A 21,057-nucleotide genomic window follows, 5' to 3' on the forward strand; every position below is an offset into this window, starting at 1 on the left:
CATATTTAATAAGTCAGATTTCCAATTACTTTTACCTACCACAAGATGGAGCTGTCACTTAGGTAATTATTATAACTCCAGCGTTATTGCTTAGATAATGCATTGTATCACCATCATTAACAACTATTAACCGAGAATTATGTTGGCTCGGCTAAAACAGTGTTTTACAACTCACGTTCTCAACTTGCCCACTTCTTTTACATGACGGGTCTATGCACAACATGTTTTGCAGAAGTTGGTTGATTTTGTTATTTTGAGGATTTACAGCAGTCTTCTCTGAGATTCCGCAAACATGCTGAGTATGTTGAAGGAAGATTACCACTCTGCACCGGTATATGCGCTCTGCCTGTGCAAAGATTAGATAAGAAAGGACTCGTAACGGGTGCTATGGGGTGCAGTCTCCATTGACCCACATGCTTTGTCTTGCTCGTCTCTTTCACTTTTCGCTGCGGCATGTCTCCACTTTCTTTTGCTGAATGTGTTTGGTCCGCGGGGACTTCTTTGGGCCGTAGGGGTGACCTCGGCCCGAGCTAACAGCATTGGAAAATGTCCGGATCAGCAGTCTATGTCTGCTGCAGTAGTCAGAGGGGCCGGCCAGTCTAAATAACTGTATTGGCAATTCAGGCCGTGTACTGGAACTTAGAAATATGTACATAGTGTAAAATGTGCTGAGATGGTCATAAATAGGCCTGCGTAACTTGTGCAGAGTAGGACTAGATTAACTGTTTTAGATTGTATAGATTACAGATTTCTTTCTTTGACTGTTTATATACATATTTCTTTCTTTGATTGTTTATAAATTATGCACTGCATTTTATTTAATACAATATTAAGGCTCAACTTAATGGCCTTTCGATATCCATAAACATGCAAAACTAGATATGGACTTGAACTGATTTAAATATGCAAATTCACATCAGGACGCCACAGCAATGTATGTAATGCATCTTTTTAAACTCCCCTTCATCTAATAACATTTCAATCAAAATCTAATTCTAAACCTGGATAAATGCTTGAAAATAGAGCATCTAAACACTGCTTGATGATTTGCTGATGCTAAAATGAAAAATACATCTAAAACCTCCTCTAAAGCCCTTCAAATAGGAGAAAGGTCAAAGGTCATAATACTTTTAATGCAATAACACATAAAATACTGTGCCAAGCTTTAATATACCGGTCAGTGCATTTGCATGAAGCCATTACATTAATTAAGTAAAAGCAGATTTTGTCCATTATCATAATCTCAGTTAACTAAACCCTGTGCATATCTATTCAGCGTTGAGTACCAATGGAGAGCAGACATCATTTATCACCTTTATATTTCTCATTCCCAATGTTCCATTTTTCATTTCAGTGAATGACAGAGCCGGACGTCTTCCTCCAGTTCGTCTAAGAGCTCTCTGGAGATGATGATAAAAGGACTTGTCTAATGGGATTACACCTCGCGATAAGTGCTTTGCGTCCACTGCTCCATCTCACCTCCCGCCTACATAGAATTGATCTGCCGTGGCCTAGTTTACAGTAGGGGTTTTTAGATTTATTGTTGCCTATTTTGATCTATTGATATATTTAGGTTCAAAACTTGCAGACACCAGAATATTTTCTATAATGCCCTATATTTGAAGTTGATAGATGTCATTGCACAAGATTGATTGCTCCATCTAATCAAAGTTGCAGGTGAGCCGGATGTGGTAGGAGGAAAATTTAAGCAACGGTCAATAAACAGTCAATAAGGGAGTAAATCAGGTTTCACTGAATAATAAGGCCACTAATCACCTTCTGAATTGTTATTATATATATGAGGTAATTCCTGACAGTTGGTTTGGTGCAAGTATAAAGTCTTACCATGAAGTCTGTTTTCTGTAGTTAAACGATAAAAATACTTTTTTATTTATCCATCTAGGCTTGGAACTGCCCAAACCAATTAAAGGATGTGAGACTGACAGTACTAATAAAATAGTTTGTTAATTGCTGGCGTTGTATGGGCGTTGGGTTCACACACAGTGTAATGAGCCTTTCTGCTGGAAATCGTTTGCAAGCTCTGGCTGTCCACTGCTTCAGAGGGCTAACAACATCTCAATTGCTAGTAATATCATTAGTACTATTACCGTAGTATTATTAGTACTATACAGTAATTTATCATATGCACTATATCTTCAGCTAGGTACCCTTCTGTATGTAGTATGTAAATGCTGGGTGTGTAGATGTCCATGTGCATATGCTACAAGTGTGTGTATGTGGGTGCCTTACGTTGCACTGACCACTGTGAAAAATAAAACTGAATTGAATTAAAGTGTTACTTAGGCAAGACAAGTTTACTTGTAAGTGCTTTACAGGATAAGAAGACATTAAACAATCACAATACAACAATCAAAACATAAATAATCATAAATATTTATCATAAAATTTACATTAAAAGAGAAGAGTGCAGAATTCAGTCATATGCACAGCTAAACAGAACCTACCTTAAACTGAAAGTAATTCATTAATTGCCTGTAAAGTTTTTTGTTGTTTTTTTTTTTTTTTTATCAAGGAAACTATGTATTTACATAAGTTAAACTTATTTTGTGAGTGTCCAACAAATACTTCTTTTTAACCATTTTGTACTGCACACCTTTATTACAGCTCAGGAGACCTGGCTGGACACCTGAAGTCCTATTGGTGCAGATGCCACACCGATGGACACACCAGTCTCTCTGATTGGACGGTGAGTGTGGAGCAGGAAGCAGTGAGATCAGACTCGGGAGCAGGAGGGGCTGATTCACACAAATGTTCTCCCACATACACACACATAGATAAACGCACTTACCTCATTGCCAGGGGAGGAGCTGTGAGTGCAGACCGCCACAGACTGCAACAGGGATGACTTGAGCAACACAACAACATCATGAACATAGTCACTTGTATCACAAGCTCATGTAACAGCTAGTCTTCCCTGTGAACAGATGACATGGAGGCAGATTTGAAGATGGGAGCCCTGCAGATTTGATGTATTGGAGTTGGGACATGACTTTGTTGACCTCTGTCTGGACATCATTATGGCATCTCCAAGACACTATGGTCACTCTCCCCGGCATATTGCCAATGTAATGCAGAGGCTTCAAGGTAAGATTTAAATTGCGTACTCACATTATTAGTCTTAGAGGTGACCTGCCTCTAGCATGACACAGCAAAACAACTACTGAAAATTGCAAATAGCTTTTTTATTTATTATGTTTTAATCAACTGTGAAAGGGCAATCAGTGGTGTACTAGAAGCAAATCTGGGTATCATCTGCAATGTCACATGAGACAAATGTGTTAACAAGTATGCAGTGTCTAACATTAAGTTGCTAGTTGTGCATTCTGTTCAATCAAAGGAATTGTCTGAGGCCATGTGATGAATATGAATACAGCAGTGTCTTTGCACATAGTTGTGGAAGGGTTTGCGCATTTTGTTGCTTGGCAATTTGTCCACTAGACAAGTCTTCTAAAGAGGGCATTGTAAAACATAACAAACCCATTTCTACATACAGCATTTGCTGATGGTGCATTTTTGTCATGCTCTGACGCTTATAGACTTAAGGATGCAGGTCAGTCAATACTGCAGTAGGTGTCAGTATAATAATGCAATAGAAGCGGAGTAGACAAGTTAACTAGACTAGACGCTTATTAAATAGATTTTCATTTTCTTCAAGCAGGCATTAAACAAGTACTTTGCACAAAATGCTATGACACACATACAAACATAGCTAAACAACTTTGACCATGTCTTTCATCTCTCTTTTTGCATAGGATTTTGCATAGTGCTTATTTTGCTTATTTGCCTTATAGATGTCAAGTGACCTAACAGTGTCACCTCCCCTGCAGCATTCACTTTATAATCAGCAAGTGTGGATGATTAGTATGCAAAGTGCAGCCAGTGAGTCAGGTGATATGAGAGCGTAGATCCAATATGGCCGCTCCGTGTGCGGTGTCTGAGGTGGCATTTTCTGTGCGAGCCCAGCGTCAGAGCCATGTGACTCCTCTGCATCAGGCTGTGCAGGTGTGAGTGCACTCTTTGGATCCCGACCACTCGCTGCCATTGATCTAAATTTAGAAACTTAGCTCGAGGCAGTGCAGAAGGAGACAATACTGATGGATGAGCTTGCATTTACCAAAATTTGGAGGTAATCTTCCCACAACCCATGCTTTCGCTTCTGCTTCTATGTTGAGGGGAATACTTTTAATCCTCTGTTTGAATGTTTTGTGTGGACTACAATTATCTAAAAGAAATTGAAATTCATTATTATGTTATTAAACTACACAGTGTCATTCTAATAAATCATGATTACATGCAATATATTCAAAATTTTTTGTGGCCACAATTAAGAAGTAAAAGTTTATTGTTTCATATTTTGCCTAATGTGGCTTTAATATACTTACCTATTACTGTATAAATGAAACCTAAATGCATCTACTCTCCCTACATGTTGCAGTGTTTGACACCTGAACTACGTCTGATTTCTTTCTGTTCAGATGATTGCATTAGCTTATTTCCAGGGCTACGCTGAATCTAATTTGAAGTGACATTTCATTTGATCCTTTATTTGCCCTGGCCTGCTGTCCCGGGAGACTACCACAGAACCACTTGTGGTGAATCAAGACTTGGGGCTTGTGAGTATCAAAGCTAATGTTTCTATTAACATGAAACAGCCCTGAACATAGCTGGAACATACACTAAACATGTGTTACTGTGTTGTCTGTATAGGGATTGTCCCAAGTGACATCTGTAAATTCAATCATCCTGGTTAACTGCTTCTCATTATAGGAATGGATGCCTTTTAAATGGTATTTTTTCCTGCCTTGATGCACCCCACTTTTCCATTACTTAGCTGTTAAATCTAATCTGATGCCATTTATTCATAATTTGAAGCCTGATTACTTTCAAATATTACACCCTAAATAGAGTCAGTGTTTTTGAATTATATAAAATAAGGTCGCCTTTGGCTGTAGTTTTTAGCAATACTACATCAAAACTTGTACCCATTTTTAAACCATCTTTAACATTTTTTTCTTATGCTTTTTGGTGTGCCTGAGAAAAACAGCAATTAGTGACACCATATGGCAATGAATGGTGCAGCCACTTTGAAACTCATCCCAGACTGAACTGGTCCATATGCTGTGGAATTTGCCCTTTGTTGTCACTCGTTAATGAGAGCTGTTTGCAGGACTGGGTTTTCCTCACCTGTTTTTGTCGTGCGTAGGTGGTAGAGGCGCACAACTACGCCGCCTACACCTGGGGTTTTTCCGACTTATTGTGAACAGAGAGCACCTGGTGGGGTTTTCAATGTGTGGGATGGAGGATTTTTGAATTGAGTGGAGCAGGCACCTCAGGCAAGTAAGAGGTGAAAAACCAGTTCCTTTTAGAGAGTGTGATGTGTGTCTGTGTATAAAAGATATTGAGGTGAAAGGGAGACTAAGAATAGTGTTCTGGCTGTGGGCATCCTGCAGATCAGCGTTTTTTACCCACATATTTGCTCATATTTAATGTAGAATATATTCAACACAGCTTGATATATCTGTCTGCTTGAAATCTCTGTGTTATGGCTTTAAAACCTAACTATTTAACGTGTTCTTATAACAACATATTGTTATTGTATAGTTTAATATTAGGAAGGACATCTAAGAAAAACTTATGTTCAAATAGTCTGCAAAACAGCATACTACACATTACGGGAGAGACAATTTGCTGAAACAAATACATAATAGAATATGTAAATGTTGTCCTGTCATAAGCCTGAAAAAAATGTTGTTGTTCGTCAGGAAACATAATTGGCAATAAATCAATAAATAAAATTAAAAAGATCACCGGTGAATCTAGATGAAGCCATATTAAACTTAATTCATGGTATGTAGAATATTGTGATATTTGATGTAAACAAACAATACTTATTTTGTTAACTTTATACCTGTTTTAAATGCCATTAGTAAATTATATAAACTAAGCTAGAGAGAGAGCGAAGAGAGACAGCAGGCTGGACAAACAGAGGGAGCCGGTACACCAGTTCTAGTGTGTGCAATTGCTGGTGGGACCCCTCTCCAAGTTGGCACAGGGCCAGAGTGGCATCCTGTTGCCAGGGGCCACATTCTGGTCCAGCTCAGGTCCAAGCAGACGGTCACCTTGAGCCATGCCAGCCTCCTGTTTAGATCTGACAATGCCATTTATCCTCTGCAGCACTGGATACTACACTCCACCACATGGAAGCAAACTGTTCGAAATAGCTGCCATTTGAGCTGCACCGAATTAGAGAAAGCATATGTTAGTTATGACTATTGTGAATACTGTCATAACAGTTCAACAGACAGCATTTGAATATTTATTTATTCAATTAACTTTCAAACTACTGAAGCTCTGGGTCTGACTGTAACTGGAATGTTAAAACTGACCCACCTGGGATACTTATTTGGACTTACCAAGTATGTTGTTTTTTATGCACACAGCATAGATTATTGTTGGTTAAAAGTATAGCCATGCTTTCAATTTTAAGCAAATTCTGTCTGCGAAAATTGCCCTAATGGGTAATTTGTATTCTCTCAAATGCTACCACCAGGAGAGAGCAGTTTGTGAGTGGAGAACAAATAGACACTAGCCCTTAAAGCTGACCATTTACACAGCTATTGCTCTTGTGCTTCTTCACATGAGGAAACTTGTGCACCACAGGTTCACTAAATAAAAGCACTGCACAATATATTGCAATGTAGCTTTACTAGCAAATGTAATATTTTTAGTGGAAGAAATTACAAAATTCTAAGAACCCATGACTCATGAAAAATGAACATATTCAAATTTAAATCTATTGTAATTTAGGCATAAATAGTGGTTGTATACCTGTTAATTCCTGTCTTAATACACAGGCATAGTTAGGAATGATGATTTCTAAAGAGATACCATGTTTTGGACTCAAAACTAGAGCTCTACAGAAATAGAACATTTTGTGGCATGTTGTCTTTTTCAGTGACTGTATATTAACAGACCACTACACTATTGAGCCACAGCACTGTTGTTATTGCTTCCTCATCTTGCTTTTGCAGATGTTTATGGGCAGTTGCCATAGCGATTGGTGCACATGACATCCAGCACATGCCATGTCTGCCCCGCAGGCTTATAGGTAATGTCTGCCTCTGTTTCAGTACATTGTGTTTGATAAATGTGTCTGTGTGAATGCAGTGGTTGTGTGTGTCCAGCCTTCAGTAGCACAGCAGTGACAGATCAGATTATAATCTCTTTAACCTGACTGTCGGAGAGGAGGTGACTGACACATCACAAAATGAGGCCACCAGAGGGGTCCTGCCCACACAATGAGAAACTGTCCCCTGACGCCCACTCTACAGCCTTATGTGATCAGACAGGGTGATACGGAAGATATTTCTTGAAATAATTATATAATAATAATCAGATTATATTCCTTTTTACTTATTTTTAGCACAGCAATTGTAAGTATCAGGAGAAATTGCTTTAGTTGTTTAGTTGTTGAAAAATACTTGAAAACATTGTTGGCAGTTTGTTCAGCTTATAATTTTCCTATTTTAACTTCACAGAAAACACATTGCAAATAACTGGTTATATAGTTGCACAGTTTCTTGCTTTCTTGCATTACAACAGGAAAGTAAGGTTAATCTCTGCTCAGGGTAGGATGGGTTTTTTATACTTTTTTAAAATACTTTTTATACTTGAAAATTGAAAATTTCTTAGAGAGCAAATCTATTATACAATTTGGTAACACCTAGCTTCAAATGAATAGTGAATAAACTAGTAATTCATTAGAAAGGATGCTGGAAACAGTTAACATGATTTATAGAATCAGATTCCTTTTATTGCCATCGTTTGTGAACACAGTTCACAAACTAGGAACTTATTTTGGTGATAAACTGCAACATAAAAACACACTGAATAAATACAAATACAAATAAGGGCATGCACGAAGTAAAAAAAAAAAAAGATATGCTTAAAAATCAAATAAAATACTTAAAGGTAGAAAATATATACAACAGCAGCATCAGAACAACAGTGCAAACATGACTTATTAAAGTGACCGGTGTTATAAAGTGTCCAGTTTTGTGCAAATATTAGCAAATGTTCATGAGACAAACGGCAGAGGGGAAGAAACTGCTCTTATGACGAGAGGTTCTGGTCCCAATGGACCGTAGCCTCCTGCCAGAGGGAAGTGGCTCCAATAGTCCATGTCCAGGGGGAGAGGTGTCAGCTGCTATATGGCCTGCTCGCCCCCGAATCCTGGAGACGTACAGGTCCTGTAGCGATGGAAGGCTGCAGCCAATCACCTTCTCAGCAGAGCGCACAATGCGCTGCAGTCTCTGTCTGAATAGTTGAACATTTTGGGAGACCTTGCGCAGGGATGGTTCAACTCATGTTCTTCACAAACCAGAAAATATCATAGTAATTGTCCATAATCAGCACTAATACAAAGTTTCCATTTTGGTTGGACATCTTTTGAACCCCGCAAATTGATGACGGTGATACTTCTTGGAGGATGTCCAGAATAATGCTTTTGTAGATAATTCCTCACCGTGGTATCCTTGACCCCTTCATGCTTTGGTCTATAGTTCATTTGATGCTAGCGTCTCATCCCTGCACTTATCTCTCACACCCAGACGCCTGTCCCTTCTTTACCTGTCTGTGCGATTGGATGAGGACACTGTGCCCCTGGGCCTGTATTCTACTCTAAAGGGGTTTTAATAGAGGACAGATGGGGGTATGGTGGTGACCTTTCGGAGGTCAGCTGGTCAGATAATGTGATGAGTTCAGCAGCATATCTGAGAGGACAATCACAGCTTTATTTTAATATGATGGGGATGGATTTATACACTTCATCAGTTGGTGAGCTTTGTATAGAAACAGCTTGACAATTTATAAATGTACTGTTATTCTTGGATTTACAATATCTTCACAACATAAATAAATAAAACATGGAGAATAAAGCTAGGATTTGCAACATTCAAAGCAATGTGTAATTACCAAAACTGTGCTTTAATTAGGCTTTAATTTATCTGATTAGCAAAATCGAGTAAGGCCTGTATGAAAATAAGATTTTTAAAAAAGGGGTATTCAAAATGACATCATTCATAAAAGATGCATAGCTTTTTATGGTTGATATAAAGTGCAAGAATGTAAAAGTGAAATGTTTGTCTGTCGGTGTGTTTCACGTAGAAGAGAGTCCAGATTCATTACCATAATCTCACCAATGCCTTAATAAACATTAATCATTCCTTACACTTTTATTGGGCTTTAGAGGCTCGACAAGCCTCTTAAACTACTACAGTTTAGTCATTATTCATTCACTCCATACATGGCCACATGGGTGAAGTATCTTGCCTAGACACAAGAAAAATACTTGGTCTGAGCAGGAATCAAACCTTGACCTTCTGGTTGGTGGTGGAGTACTGGAACCTCTGCTACTTTTCCCCCTTAGTTAGACTTATTTTAGATAACCACCTTTAGAAACCAGTAATAACCACTACCCCCATGTTCTGTTTTTTAGGTTCAAAATCATGTTTGCTTTGTAAACAATTTCCTCCATGTATCTGTGGAAGTTATTTCCTGTTGCATGCCCCCTGGGCTTTGTTGAACTTGCTGTGATCCTTATAACACAATTTCTTAGTTGACACAACACACTACTTTTAATAACATGGAGATTATAAGCCAAGCATGGGTGTGTTTTCGGTTAAGTTTTGTAGATTTGAAAAACGCTTGTACAAAATAAGATTGATTACTGAATGAACAGGTGGTTAAAAAATTAGATGAAAGTTATACATCTGTCACAATAAGACACTAATTGGCTGCAGCTGCACGAGCCTAAATGCACTTAACTAGATATGTGTGTGACAGTGTACTCCACCCTGGCTCTGTTCCATTCCATTTTTATATTTCAGCAGTGAAGAAGGATATAACAGAATTTAGTGCAACCTCTACCGCGATTTATTTTGTGTATGCTGACGGTGTCCTTTCACTGCTCTGTTGCGTGTAGCATCGGTGAATCTGGATAAAGAGCTTAGGCCGTCTGACCCCATGCTGCACTTACTTCACAGATGAGAGTACAGTGGGAAATCTGAAAATCATTTTTGAAAGCTAAATTGAGTTCTTTAATGCTCTTAGTGAAAGGGGAGCAGAGATGACCCCTGGTGACTCTAGTGAAGTAGCCGCTTTGTACTGGCCATGTGTCGGGTTGTTCATGGAGCTAAAACACATATTTGGTGCATTCAGTTGATAATAAAGTCTGGCTGTTTACAATGGGGTCCAAATCCTCCTGCAGACAGGGATTACTTAAGCTATTCAAAAAAAAAACCTGCAAATGTATTGTAATCTTATATTAGCTATATCACACTGAATCATGGAATGCTACAGATTCAACCCTCTGTTGGGATAGAGCTGGTTCAGTCCTGGTGTATGCAGTCTGGGTTAGGTTTATGTTTCGAGTTCAGCATGTTCTGGGCATAATTAGTCCTTCATTTTTAGTGCTTTTGTTAGTCCTGCGTTAGTCTTCAAGTTGCTCACGGTTGCCAGTGTAGATTCTCTGATATTTTGCCTGTTTTTAAATAGATTTCGCAATGCCATCATTACTAAAATTTCAAGTATTCCATTCTTGTCATGAAGAGGCTATTAAAAGATAACATCCAAGATTTGCTAAACACATTCACCATACAATACTTTAACAACTGTTACATTTATGCATTTTTTTTCGATATCGGTGCAGTCCTAGCTTTAATATGGAGTTGAGTGAATCAGATCGATGCAGTTAGAGAGATAATTTGCTGTGTGGTTTTCACTGTACTCTGTATCCATCCATTATAATTACTTATTCATTTACTTTCTGTGTGAAGTTGTTGCAGGTGCTGAATTGCCTTAAACAAGTGTATCAATGGCCCGGGAGCTAATTGAATGCAGTGATATTTGGACACTTTTGTCAATGTTAAAGTGCCTTTGCTGCACATCTGCTATGGCAAAAGGCTTGGGATAGTGCTTGAAAGGAGGAAAAACGGGCTTGTCTTGGTAATCACATTGACTTGTTCCTGCCTTCTCAGTCTCTTCAAAGCTCCGTCATTATTACTGAAATGTAATTAGGTATGCTAATGGGGTGGCATTTGGACTTCCTCCTCAGCACTTATGTCGGGACTGGTAAAATGTGGTGTAAATGAGCAAGGCTTGTGAGGATAGAGGATGTTATTGAGGTGTGAGAGCTTGAGCACTCCATCGGAAGTGCACACAAGAGGTTTTTTTTAAATTAGGAATTGTCAGGGTGACAGGGAAAAGCTGGAATTTTGGGGTGGAGGGGCGGATATAAAAGCTTTTGGGAGGGGTGAAAAAACAGGGAAGCTGCCCAAACCAGGCCAAATGTGTGGCTGCAGCAGTAGTGGATTAGAGATCCGTGTGTTGTGCATGTGTGTGTGGGTTTTATACAGAGCAATTACCAGGTACTCATCCTGGTAACACACAGCCCCGGTCCATTTAGTGCATGATAGTGCAAGATGACATGTTCCATTAATGCTATGCCACACAAGGAGACTCTTGTATTCTCTGACCTGTATAACTTTATTTATTTACAGTATCAAGTATGTCTGTTATCATATACATTTTATGTTAAATTTCATTTTGTTTTTAGTGCCTAAAAGCTTTACATTACAAAATACACTATATACGTATTAAGTTAAGGAGAAAGTTCTAGACGTACATTATATATTTTTTATTCTCTATTCATGGATTTAAAGTAATGTCAAATGAGGACCTTTGCCAGAGTAATTACCAATTAGAAAAAACACTTACAGTACATCTGTAACTATATGAAAAGTGTTTGAAAAGAAGTTAGGTTTTTTTTCTTTGCAAGGGGATGAAACAGAAAATAATAAGTTCCAGAAAGATTACTATGTGCTTTTACTTTCTCTACACCTGACAATTCATATATTAGGATAATTTATAGGCTGAAATATGCTGATAATGTAATTGAATTATTCCATTATGAAATTAATACTGGACACCTACTGTACGGCATATCTCATTATCTGGAGACTGTGTGTCCATAACTGACCCGGCCTAATGTGGAGTCATTAATGGATTAAGAGAGATCAGAAATCTTTGAGTGCACTGTGGGGTCATCAGGGAGACACCAATTTATTACGGAGATGTGCTGAGTATGTTCATTTTCTCTTTCTTCCATGTCTAGTCTCGACCTGTCCCCCACGCTTGTCTCTATGCCTTATATCCAGATAATTATGAGGCCATTTTATCGCATTGGAACATTTCTGATATCTGATACCTTCATCTACCTATTTGTTTCCCATTACACTGTGTCAAATGTATTAGTGCAGAGAATTTTCTACAGTCCTCTGCCATTATCTATTATGTAAATTGTCTTTGTCAGGCCAACTGAATACAGTAATCAAACCATCAATAACATTTGGCCTTTATGCCATTTCACAATTCAGTACTCAGAATGTCAGACACACTTTCTGTACATTTCTTATTTTTTTGTAAAGATGTGCTTGATTTATCCATTTCTTTTTTTTACAATTTGAGTGTTAACACTAGTTTAATGAGCTTTAAAATGAAATAAAAGCACTATATCAAAGAGGTGGTAAGGTCATATTCTGGCTTTATTTCTGCATATCTACCACAAGGGGGCGCTGTGTCTCCTCTGACTTTACATGAGACTAAATGAGAAGTCTAGGCTCCTTTGAGAATGTAAATACCCTGAGGCTGGGTGTAGAACAGTGCGAGTAGTAGTAGTGTCTCGTAGCTCCATTTGTTTTTGTCTTTATGGCTGAAAATCGGGCTGTTCCTCCTCTCTCTTCCTCTTTACTGCTGTGTATTTAAGCAGTGGGACTTTGACCTGATGACCTGCCCCTAAACTACAGACAGGATCCAGTGCTGTGAAATGCTGCTAGAGGCTCCACACCAGCTGAGATTCAGTTTGTTCTCGCCCCCTCTCCCCTCTCTTCTTCCTTCAGGATGGGTGCACTCTAGAGAAGCCATAGCCTACAGGGGAACATAACTGGGGATGGAAAAATGCTCCGATCAGCCTTGCACTGCTACACCTGCCTTTGCTATTTCCTTCTCTCCTATTGTGAACTCTAATAAGCCCCATGATCCCTCGCAGTCTTGTTGATTTCTTCCTGGGGTTGTTTTTGCTAAACAGTTTAGCTCCCTGTAGACCTTTCTGTTTCTCATTGTAGAACAAATAGCTCATACAAAACATTATATGAGCATCTGCAGCATGTGATCTGAAAGAAGTTGACTTGAATTAAAATGTTTATAACACCACACTGAAATCTGTTGACATGGCAAATTCAGCACCATGGAGAGTTCTTATCTCGATGGAGCACCCTTGTATCATTTTATTAACAGATTGGTTTAGCAAATGTTGGCTAAATAACATAAAAATCACCATAATAAAGCAGAAGAATTAGACTAAATTGTAATAAGTTGTTCATACAAGCACCCGTCAATATATTCTTCTCTATTATTAACATCCCGGTTCTTGCAGAAGCTAACGAGAGCTGCAAGAAAAGCCCTGGAACAATAGATTTTTGTTTATGCAGCGCTGAAGTCTGGCTATTGTGATTTTGTGTTATTATCGAGTAGAGGCCGGGGGTGTTGTGCTGAATTTTCCTTCCATGAGCGTAAAATTGTGTTTTTATAGTGTTGAGTGAGGCAGTAAAAGCAATGTATATGTAAATATAAGAGTGCACAAATCCAAGACTTTATCTATAATACCTGAATATACTTGCTTAGTAAAATGGGTATACCGTGCAAAAAACAGCTGTGAAAAGTGTTTGACTATCAGTGGTTATGAAATATTCACCAAAGGTCAGAGAATATATAACATTCAATATTTAATTAGTTACCCATTAGAAGTATATAAGTATATATAAATGGAAGATCATTTATTCTGAAACGTACTCTGGGCTATACATCTAATCTATAGCGGTATTACATTTTGGGAATTGGATTGCAAGATATATTCGGGTAGGCTTTTTGGGTCATGGTACAGTACTTTTGGTGTTTTCGTCTGTGTATGTTTGCCTTCATAAAATGTCATACAAATAGAATATGTTGACTTGCACTGGTTCAAAAATAGACCAATTTTAATGTGAAGAGTGTCAGTACTGTGATTATCAACAGATAGCAGATGACAGCTGCCATTGGTTATAGATGACTTTCATAATTAAATCTCTTACGAGGGGAACCCAAAGAACAAAATGGAAAAAATCTCAAAAATGACAAATGACCCTATCATCTTTAACCCTGATATGAGATATTCTGCATAGTTATTGCCTATTCATTTAAAGGTGATCCTAATAAAATGCTACACAGTCTTTGGGCTGTACAATGAGTGAAAATGGGAGGAGGCGGTGTTAAATACTGGTGCGTTTTGGTGTAATTTTACTGTAGTCTTGATGGCAGTGGTGTCTAGGGGTAATTTTGGCTCACTAACACATACAGTGCTGTGTCTGATCCAGTTCCTAGTGACTGTAGTGGCTCTTAGATTTTGGAGAGGCTCTATTATATGTTGAATTTACAATAGTTTGGATGAACAAAGCATCCATTGTGTTGGGTTTGCTGTGCACTAAAGAAGGAAACTGCTGCTCATTATTGTCGCTGCCCATGCTAAATTATTTAAACAAAAATATGTACTTTCATTCAACAGATGTATTATGATTTTTTTTGGCTCAAGATTCAGTGTTTGAAAACTCAAATTGAATGCATGAAAGTGGTTGGTCCGTATGTTTAAATCAGTGTGAATCATGGTAATTGTTTAATCCAATATTTGAAGCTTAGGCATTTCTGGCCATTCACTGTAGGTACACTTTGATTGATTGTGTCTTTTAGGTTTGTTGATATGCTTATGTAGAGAAAAAAATAAGTAATACAGTTCTACCACAGATCTTTGAAGTAACAGAGCTACAAGTTGTACTCTAGTCTCACTATCTTATACCCTAGTCTTACTATCACTATCACTATACACACATATATTGTGTGTCTCTTTTTTTCTTTCATAAAAGATGTTTACCTACTGTGTTATATTGTAGCGTTTCTACCCTGGAGGCTGCAGACTCACACACAAACAGCTGTACCAGATATGACTGTGGCTGAGATAAAAGTGATACAATACAGCGGCTCAATACAGTAGCTGAACAAACAGGACATTGATAGTCTGCTTCCCTTCAGGCTTTTGCAGAGTCGGAAAGCCACAAACCCTCGGATCGCTGCATGCTACCCGCGTCGAGGGGGGTAATATAATCATAGGGAATTCCTGCACGTCTGTCCCGGAGCTGTCAGACTAAAGTCGCACTCCTCCGCCCCTCCTAACCCGCTAAACAGTCCCCTTCAACTCACTCCCTTTTGGTCTGTGACATCACGCTTCCCACGCGCTGTGATTGGTCGCCTCCTAAGGTGGGAAGTGGACTGTTCCCCGCAGCCTACAGTCAGTCAGTGAGACCAGCAGGAGAACGTGGGAGGGAATGAGTATAGTTCAGAAAGAGAGAGGGAAAGAGAGATAGAGAGAGAGAGGAGAAAGATTGATGCTGAGGCAAGCCGGCACCGCACTGCACGCTATCACTTCTAACACACACACACAAAACAAGCCTGAACATTACACGAACATTCACATCACACTAGCCTGGCTGCAAAAACCACGAGTTGGCTCGCGGTCTCACACTGCAGGACAGGACAGCGAGGAGGATACACGACCATTACAAGATTTTGGACACTTTTTTCTTTCCTAGAGCAACAGTTCACCACACTGTCATCTCAGGGGAGTTGTTTTGAGACACATCTCTCTACAAAAATAGCAAGGGCAGGGACAAGGTTAACTCTGTAGCTTTTTTTATTGGTGATTGTGGATGTCCTCCCAACGTCCCCATGACAGCAGACAGGATCCGAAGAGGCTGGGGCACAAGATTGCACGACGCGTGGGGGGTGAATCCTCCCCAAAAAGAAATAACACATCCCTCAATCTGGTGACAGGAGTCTATCACTACCTGCGTGGTAAGTGGAACCGCATACTGCGTTTTCGGATACAAGTATAGTTGTAGTAGTGTTTTACTGCAGTGTGGTACAAGCAGTCTCTTCTCTGCAGGCGAGATTGTTTTGGCTATGGGAGGGGTGGTGTGTAAAGCGCTAGATGGGCAGACGTGGAAGGAGAGGGGGGCGTTTCCACTTTTGGCAGAGTCTGTGTTAGTGTGTGTGTGGGTCGCCTCAGCCTGCAGCAGGTGAGGCAAACACGCGGGGATAAGGTCTTAGGTCCCAGAGCAGTGGGCAGATGTCTACATTTTTCTCTATTTGACCCTGTGGCTGTTTGCCGGCACATAGGGATTTAGATGCAATTCATTCATCTTCTGTCACGCTGTCTGTCTATATCCCACATTGGAATCATAGCAAGTTGTATATAATATACATTTTTAAATTATTAAAAATGCTGTTGTGACTTTTGAGTCTTGTCACAATGCATACAAGTAATAATGGTGATGATGATAATGATGATTTTATTAAGGTCATGTTCATGGTGGGGGTTGGGGGGGGGGGATTTGACTGGGGGGCTGTAATGAGACTAATTACACACAAAATAAACTATGAATTAAGCTGCGTTGAATCAGTGCTACTAGGCTTCTTTTAGCAACTAGCCCTGTGTGATATTGAAAAAATGGGATTTCAAAGTCACCCTGTCCCTGCGTCTAAGGTTGGCACCACACTTTCTGTATGCCCCCATCTAAGATTAAAGCAAGACCATTTTCTCATTCTCTTCCGATATTACCAGACATCAATATTTGATCATCCAGGGTCCCAATCAAAAGATTAATCTATAGTGGGGAGAGATATGCTCACTGGCACGTATGACTATGTGTCTGCATTATGTATGACCAGCAGTCTTTTCACCACATACACACACACACTCCTCTTTCTCAGCCCTGCTCTACCCACTGACACGGTGACCAACTTCTATCTAGTGTAATCAAACCGTCAGCATATTTCATTAAGCTAAAGGGAGTCAGTGTGTCAGACGCCCTATCTTATCTCAAGGATATTGCACCATGCCGCAGATGGGATAGAAAAAAGCCTCTGTCACATATGCCAGTCACTGTGTAGCAGTACACTCAGAATGCCAGGTACAGACTGGAGATCTATACAGCCTCTAATGAGAGAAGTGTGCAACTGCATACTGATTTGTGTAAGCAATAGTCCCAGTTTAGGAGTGCAAGTGGTAATGAATTTTGCTGTCAGGTCATATTATTGCATAAACGGCAGGAGAAATGTGTATTGCTGAATTCAAAGGCTTATACAATGAAAAGATAATGAAAGAAACAATTATTTTCACATTTCACATTGTCCTACTTTCAGGGAAGTGGCTTTTAGGGGACACTGGGAGAGGACATCTATGCTATTGATTGTTCTGTTGCTTAATGGATGTTCTCCCTTCTGCCATGTACCATGTACGGTCAGTGGTAGTTACAGTAATAATGTGATGGTGTATTATTTTGATGGGCTACTGTACCATCCACCTAAAGCTCATTGTTGCTATACGCTCTTACCATTTGTTCAAATAAATAAATCAGTGAATAACCTGGTGATGTTTTGGTGATGTTCTGCTTTGCAAACTCATAACCTAAAAATTGCCCTTAAATTTCTATGATGCCTCCAATATGTAAATGCACAGTAAAGCTACGCATACCTTCATCTTTTTCATCTTTTGCCCTTATAACATATGAAAGGTTTGAAAGCACATTTCTGCCCACATTAGGGGAGATCCCACTTGTCAAAATGCCATCTTTAAATGTCAAATGCCTTCTCTTTGAAAGCCAGTCCCTTATATGTGAAAATATGATAAATACTTGCATCTTAACTGTAAAACTTAAGTTAATTATTGTTTGCTTGTCCTCTAGCGCTGAAAACAATAGACAATGAGATAATTCTATTGTAAGTATTTTGTGTTTACTGGGGATTTAAGCTGATGCTGTGGGCTCTGATTTACAGATGAGCAAGAGGCAGTGCAGAAGAGGACTTTCACTAAATGGATCAATTCCCACTTGGCAAAGGTAAGACGACTGCAGGCTGCCAGTATTGAGTTTCCCTCTCCCTATTGTTGATAATTGTGCAAAATAACTTCCTCATTTCAACCCTATACATGCAGTCTCTTCTTTGTAGAGCTGGTCATGAGACTAACTCTGCAGCTTAGACCACACGCACAGCTCTCCTTTGCATGCCTTTCCTCTCCATCTACATTACTGTTCACAAATGGCTGGTAGCAAGGATTTTAACTTCTTAGCAATTAATACTTTCACATTAATACACATACTATCAGTTGCCTTCAAGCTGTAATTAGGCCCTAGTTAGCTGTCTGTCTCAGTGTGGCTCATTTAGATTGCACTGGATAAGAGATTTAAACATTACATGTAATTTTAGATAGACAATAAGTATGGAGAAAGACAGCGCAATTAGCCAGAAGAAACAGTCAATCAAGTTTTCATTGGACTATGCAATGACATGTGCAGTGTTTCATGTTTAGTTGCTCAATTCAAAATTAAGCCATTTTTACCCCTGCATGTTACTTCTCGTTACAATCTAATACTTCATATCTTGAATAAATGTCTGACTTTTGTGATTTATCGTTATTATGAGGTGCAATTTGCACAGTTGCATCTTATACAGTAGTTTACATACTGGGTACACACTTGAATGAAGTTGAAGTTGAATGCGTGTTTTGCCCACACGATCAATGGGGACTTCAATCTCAATTCCCATAAGTGGATGTCATTGTTGTGTCCTTGGGTAAGACACTTAACCTACCAAAGCTAAAAGACTGGAAGCCACACTTCCGTCCGTCTGCCTCAGGACAGCCGTGGCTTTTGCACTATTGAGTCTCACTGCAGAGTACATAAATAATGCATGAGTTTGCGGAATGAAAAGGGGTTTGAAAAAGAGCTGTGGGACTACTGTATTGTTAGTTTTTCCTAATGTAGTCCTGCAATATAAGGACTACTAAACAAAACAATGGACTAGTGAGTATTCATACAATAATAATTATGCAGGAAATCAGCACACAGAACAAATACAAATCAATGCAACACACAAACAGGTGTTTTTTCAATCATCTACGCCCCTCTCTGGGACTCATACTTGATTTCGACAGCTGTGAAGGCCCGTGCAGCACAGTGACACCAAGCAGAAAATTCATTTGAAAAGCATTCTGGAGGGAATAAAAGTCAGGGTAATATTAAATAACAAGTTCTAACACCACAAAAATTACCCATAAACCATTATTTAAATGAATTTAAATAATATGGTGATGCAATGTTTAGTTATTAAGTCATTATGTGGCTGCTGTCATGGATTTCTACAACTGAGAACGGTTATATGCCGAAAACAAATAAATTGGTTTGACAGTACCTTGAATACTCATTAAGTCTGAAAACCGTTTAATTCCACTTTAATTAACCATTTCATTTAATCAATAGGCTAGCGATAGCATCACATTTCTTTGGCCCTAGATAACAATGCTAGGTCCTTTCTGTGCTCTTGATCAAATTAGCCGCTTCTCTCTCCCCCTGTCTTCTCTTTTCTCCTTGCTCATCACAAACTGCTTACCCTTTCACCTGATGCCTGAGGTTGCCATAGCGATGCTGATTGGTCTGTATTTGTCTTCAAAACTGCTGTACCGTCACTGCAGCTCATGGTAGTGTTCAAAGAGGGAGTATATGAGGAGGGGTTAAAGGTCAGTGCAGATGGGACTGTATTATTGAGACAGTTGATGTTATTCTGAGCAATTAGAGGTTTAATTACATCCTGTGAGCATTTTACATTTACATTTCCCATATGGCAACTTTGGAACAGGAGTAGTGTACTTGGGTAAGATGTTTTTATTTATTTATTTAACCTTTATTTTACCAGGTAAAACATTAAGAACAATTTCTTATTTACAATGTTGGCCTGGGCATGCCAGAGCAGCCAAGGGAAGGGGAAGGGGAGTTAACACAATTAGACAACATCATCATCATTAAAACATAAAACAAACATTTACATCTGTCTCTAAAAATCTCCTTTCATATCATTAGTAAAACATTTACACATGTCTTTAAAAATTACCTTCAGTTTACATTTAAAAGCATGTTATTAGACAGCAAAATGGTAGATTATTATTGAAAATTCCGAGACATTAGTTGTTCTCAAACTATGGTAGGGCACCACTGGTTCTTTACAGTTCTAATCTTTGGTTAATGAGATGATGATATTCTCCAGACTCACCATCAGCTGTACAGCCTCTGCTCTGTCCTCTGGCCTCTGTCCTCTGTCCTCTATCCCAGTAAATCTTTCGTCCTTTAGTCCATCTGCAGTGGAGCATATAGCGAAGTGTATGCAAATTAGCCATGCAGCTTTATGTTCTGTTTTTATAAACTTAAACAATGTGCACAGATTGTCCCTTATGCCATTATGTAGTCTACAAATAAAGCTTAAGGAGCTGTGATGACCCTAAAAGCTTTCATTTGCACTCTTGTATAAAGTTTGTTTATAGTTTATAAGGTTTGTCCAGATAATTGTTTTGTATAATGACGGCGATACAACTTTTACTGCATGATAAACTCTTTGTGCAGAGATCAGCCATGTTCAGCAACCTTTGAGGAAAATGTACTGTGGGATGCCTCATAGCTCCTTAGGAAGCTCCTGAAGTTCCTATGCTAAAGGAGCTTTGAAAGGAAGCATGCATGCTCATTTTCCTAACTCCTTCGTAGCTCAGCCAACTATTCGGACAGTCCTTCTCTTGGCAGATGGTGATGCACATCCGGTTTTGGAGGAGCTAGGAGCTTTGTGGCTAACTTGACAAATTCGGAATGAGTCTTAGTTTATTGGTTCAGACCTCTTCAGTCTTGCCATAATTCTGGTTTAGATCTGGCAGTGGTTACAAGACTATTTCCTATGATTTGCATATTATATAATTTACCTTGATGCCCTACCTGACATATTCTGTTTTCTGAGGCTTGGGACTGTAGGAAAGTTAACGGACTCTGTTTTGGCCCAGCTTTTTATTGTCTTGAT

The 21,057-nt window shown here is 39.1% G+C and overlaps 1 protein-coding gene across 1 annotated transcript in view; it reads left to right on the forward strand.

Moving 5' to 3' along the window:
* The first annotated feature begins 1,468 nt into the window (after nucleotides 1-1,468).
* The window catches only part of LOC117392485 (nesprin-1-like), an 89,440-nt gene continuing 69,851 nt past the window's right edge, over nucleotides 1,469-21,057 (forward strand). Inside the window, exons 1-3 of the mRNA XM_055232405.1 lie at nucleotides 1,469-1,521; nucleotides 2,626-3,105; nucleotides 18,001-18,062. Coding sequence (XP_055088380.1) covers nucleotides 3,039-3,105; nucleotides 18,001-18,062 — 129 coding nt within the window. The 5' untranslated portion in view covers nucleotides 1,469-1,521; nucleotides 2,626-3,038. The remainder of the gene's footprint in view (nucleotides 1,522-2,625; nucleotides 3,106-18,000; nucleotides 18,063-21,057) is intronic.

The sequence above is a fragment of the Periophthalmus magnuspinnatus genome, chromosome 24 (assembly GCF_009829125.3).
Source record: "Periophthalmus magnuspinnatus isolate fPerMag1 chromosome 24, fPerMag1.2.pri, whole genome shotgun sequence".
NCBI classification, from domain to species: Eukaryota; Metazoa; Chordata; class Actinopteri; order Gobiiformes; family Gobiidae; genus Periophthalmus; species Periophthalmus magnuspinnatus.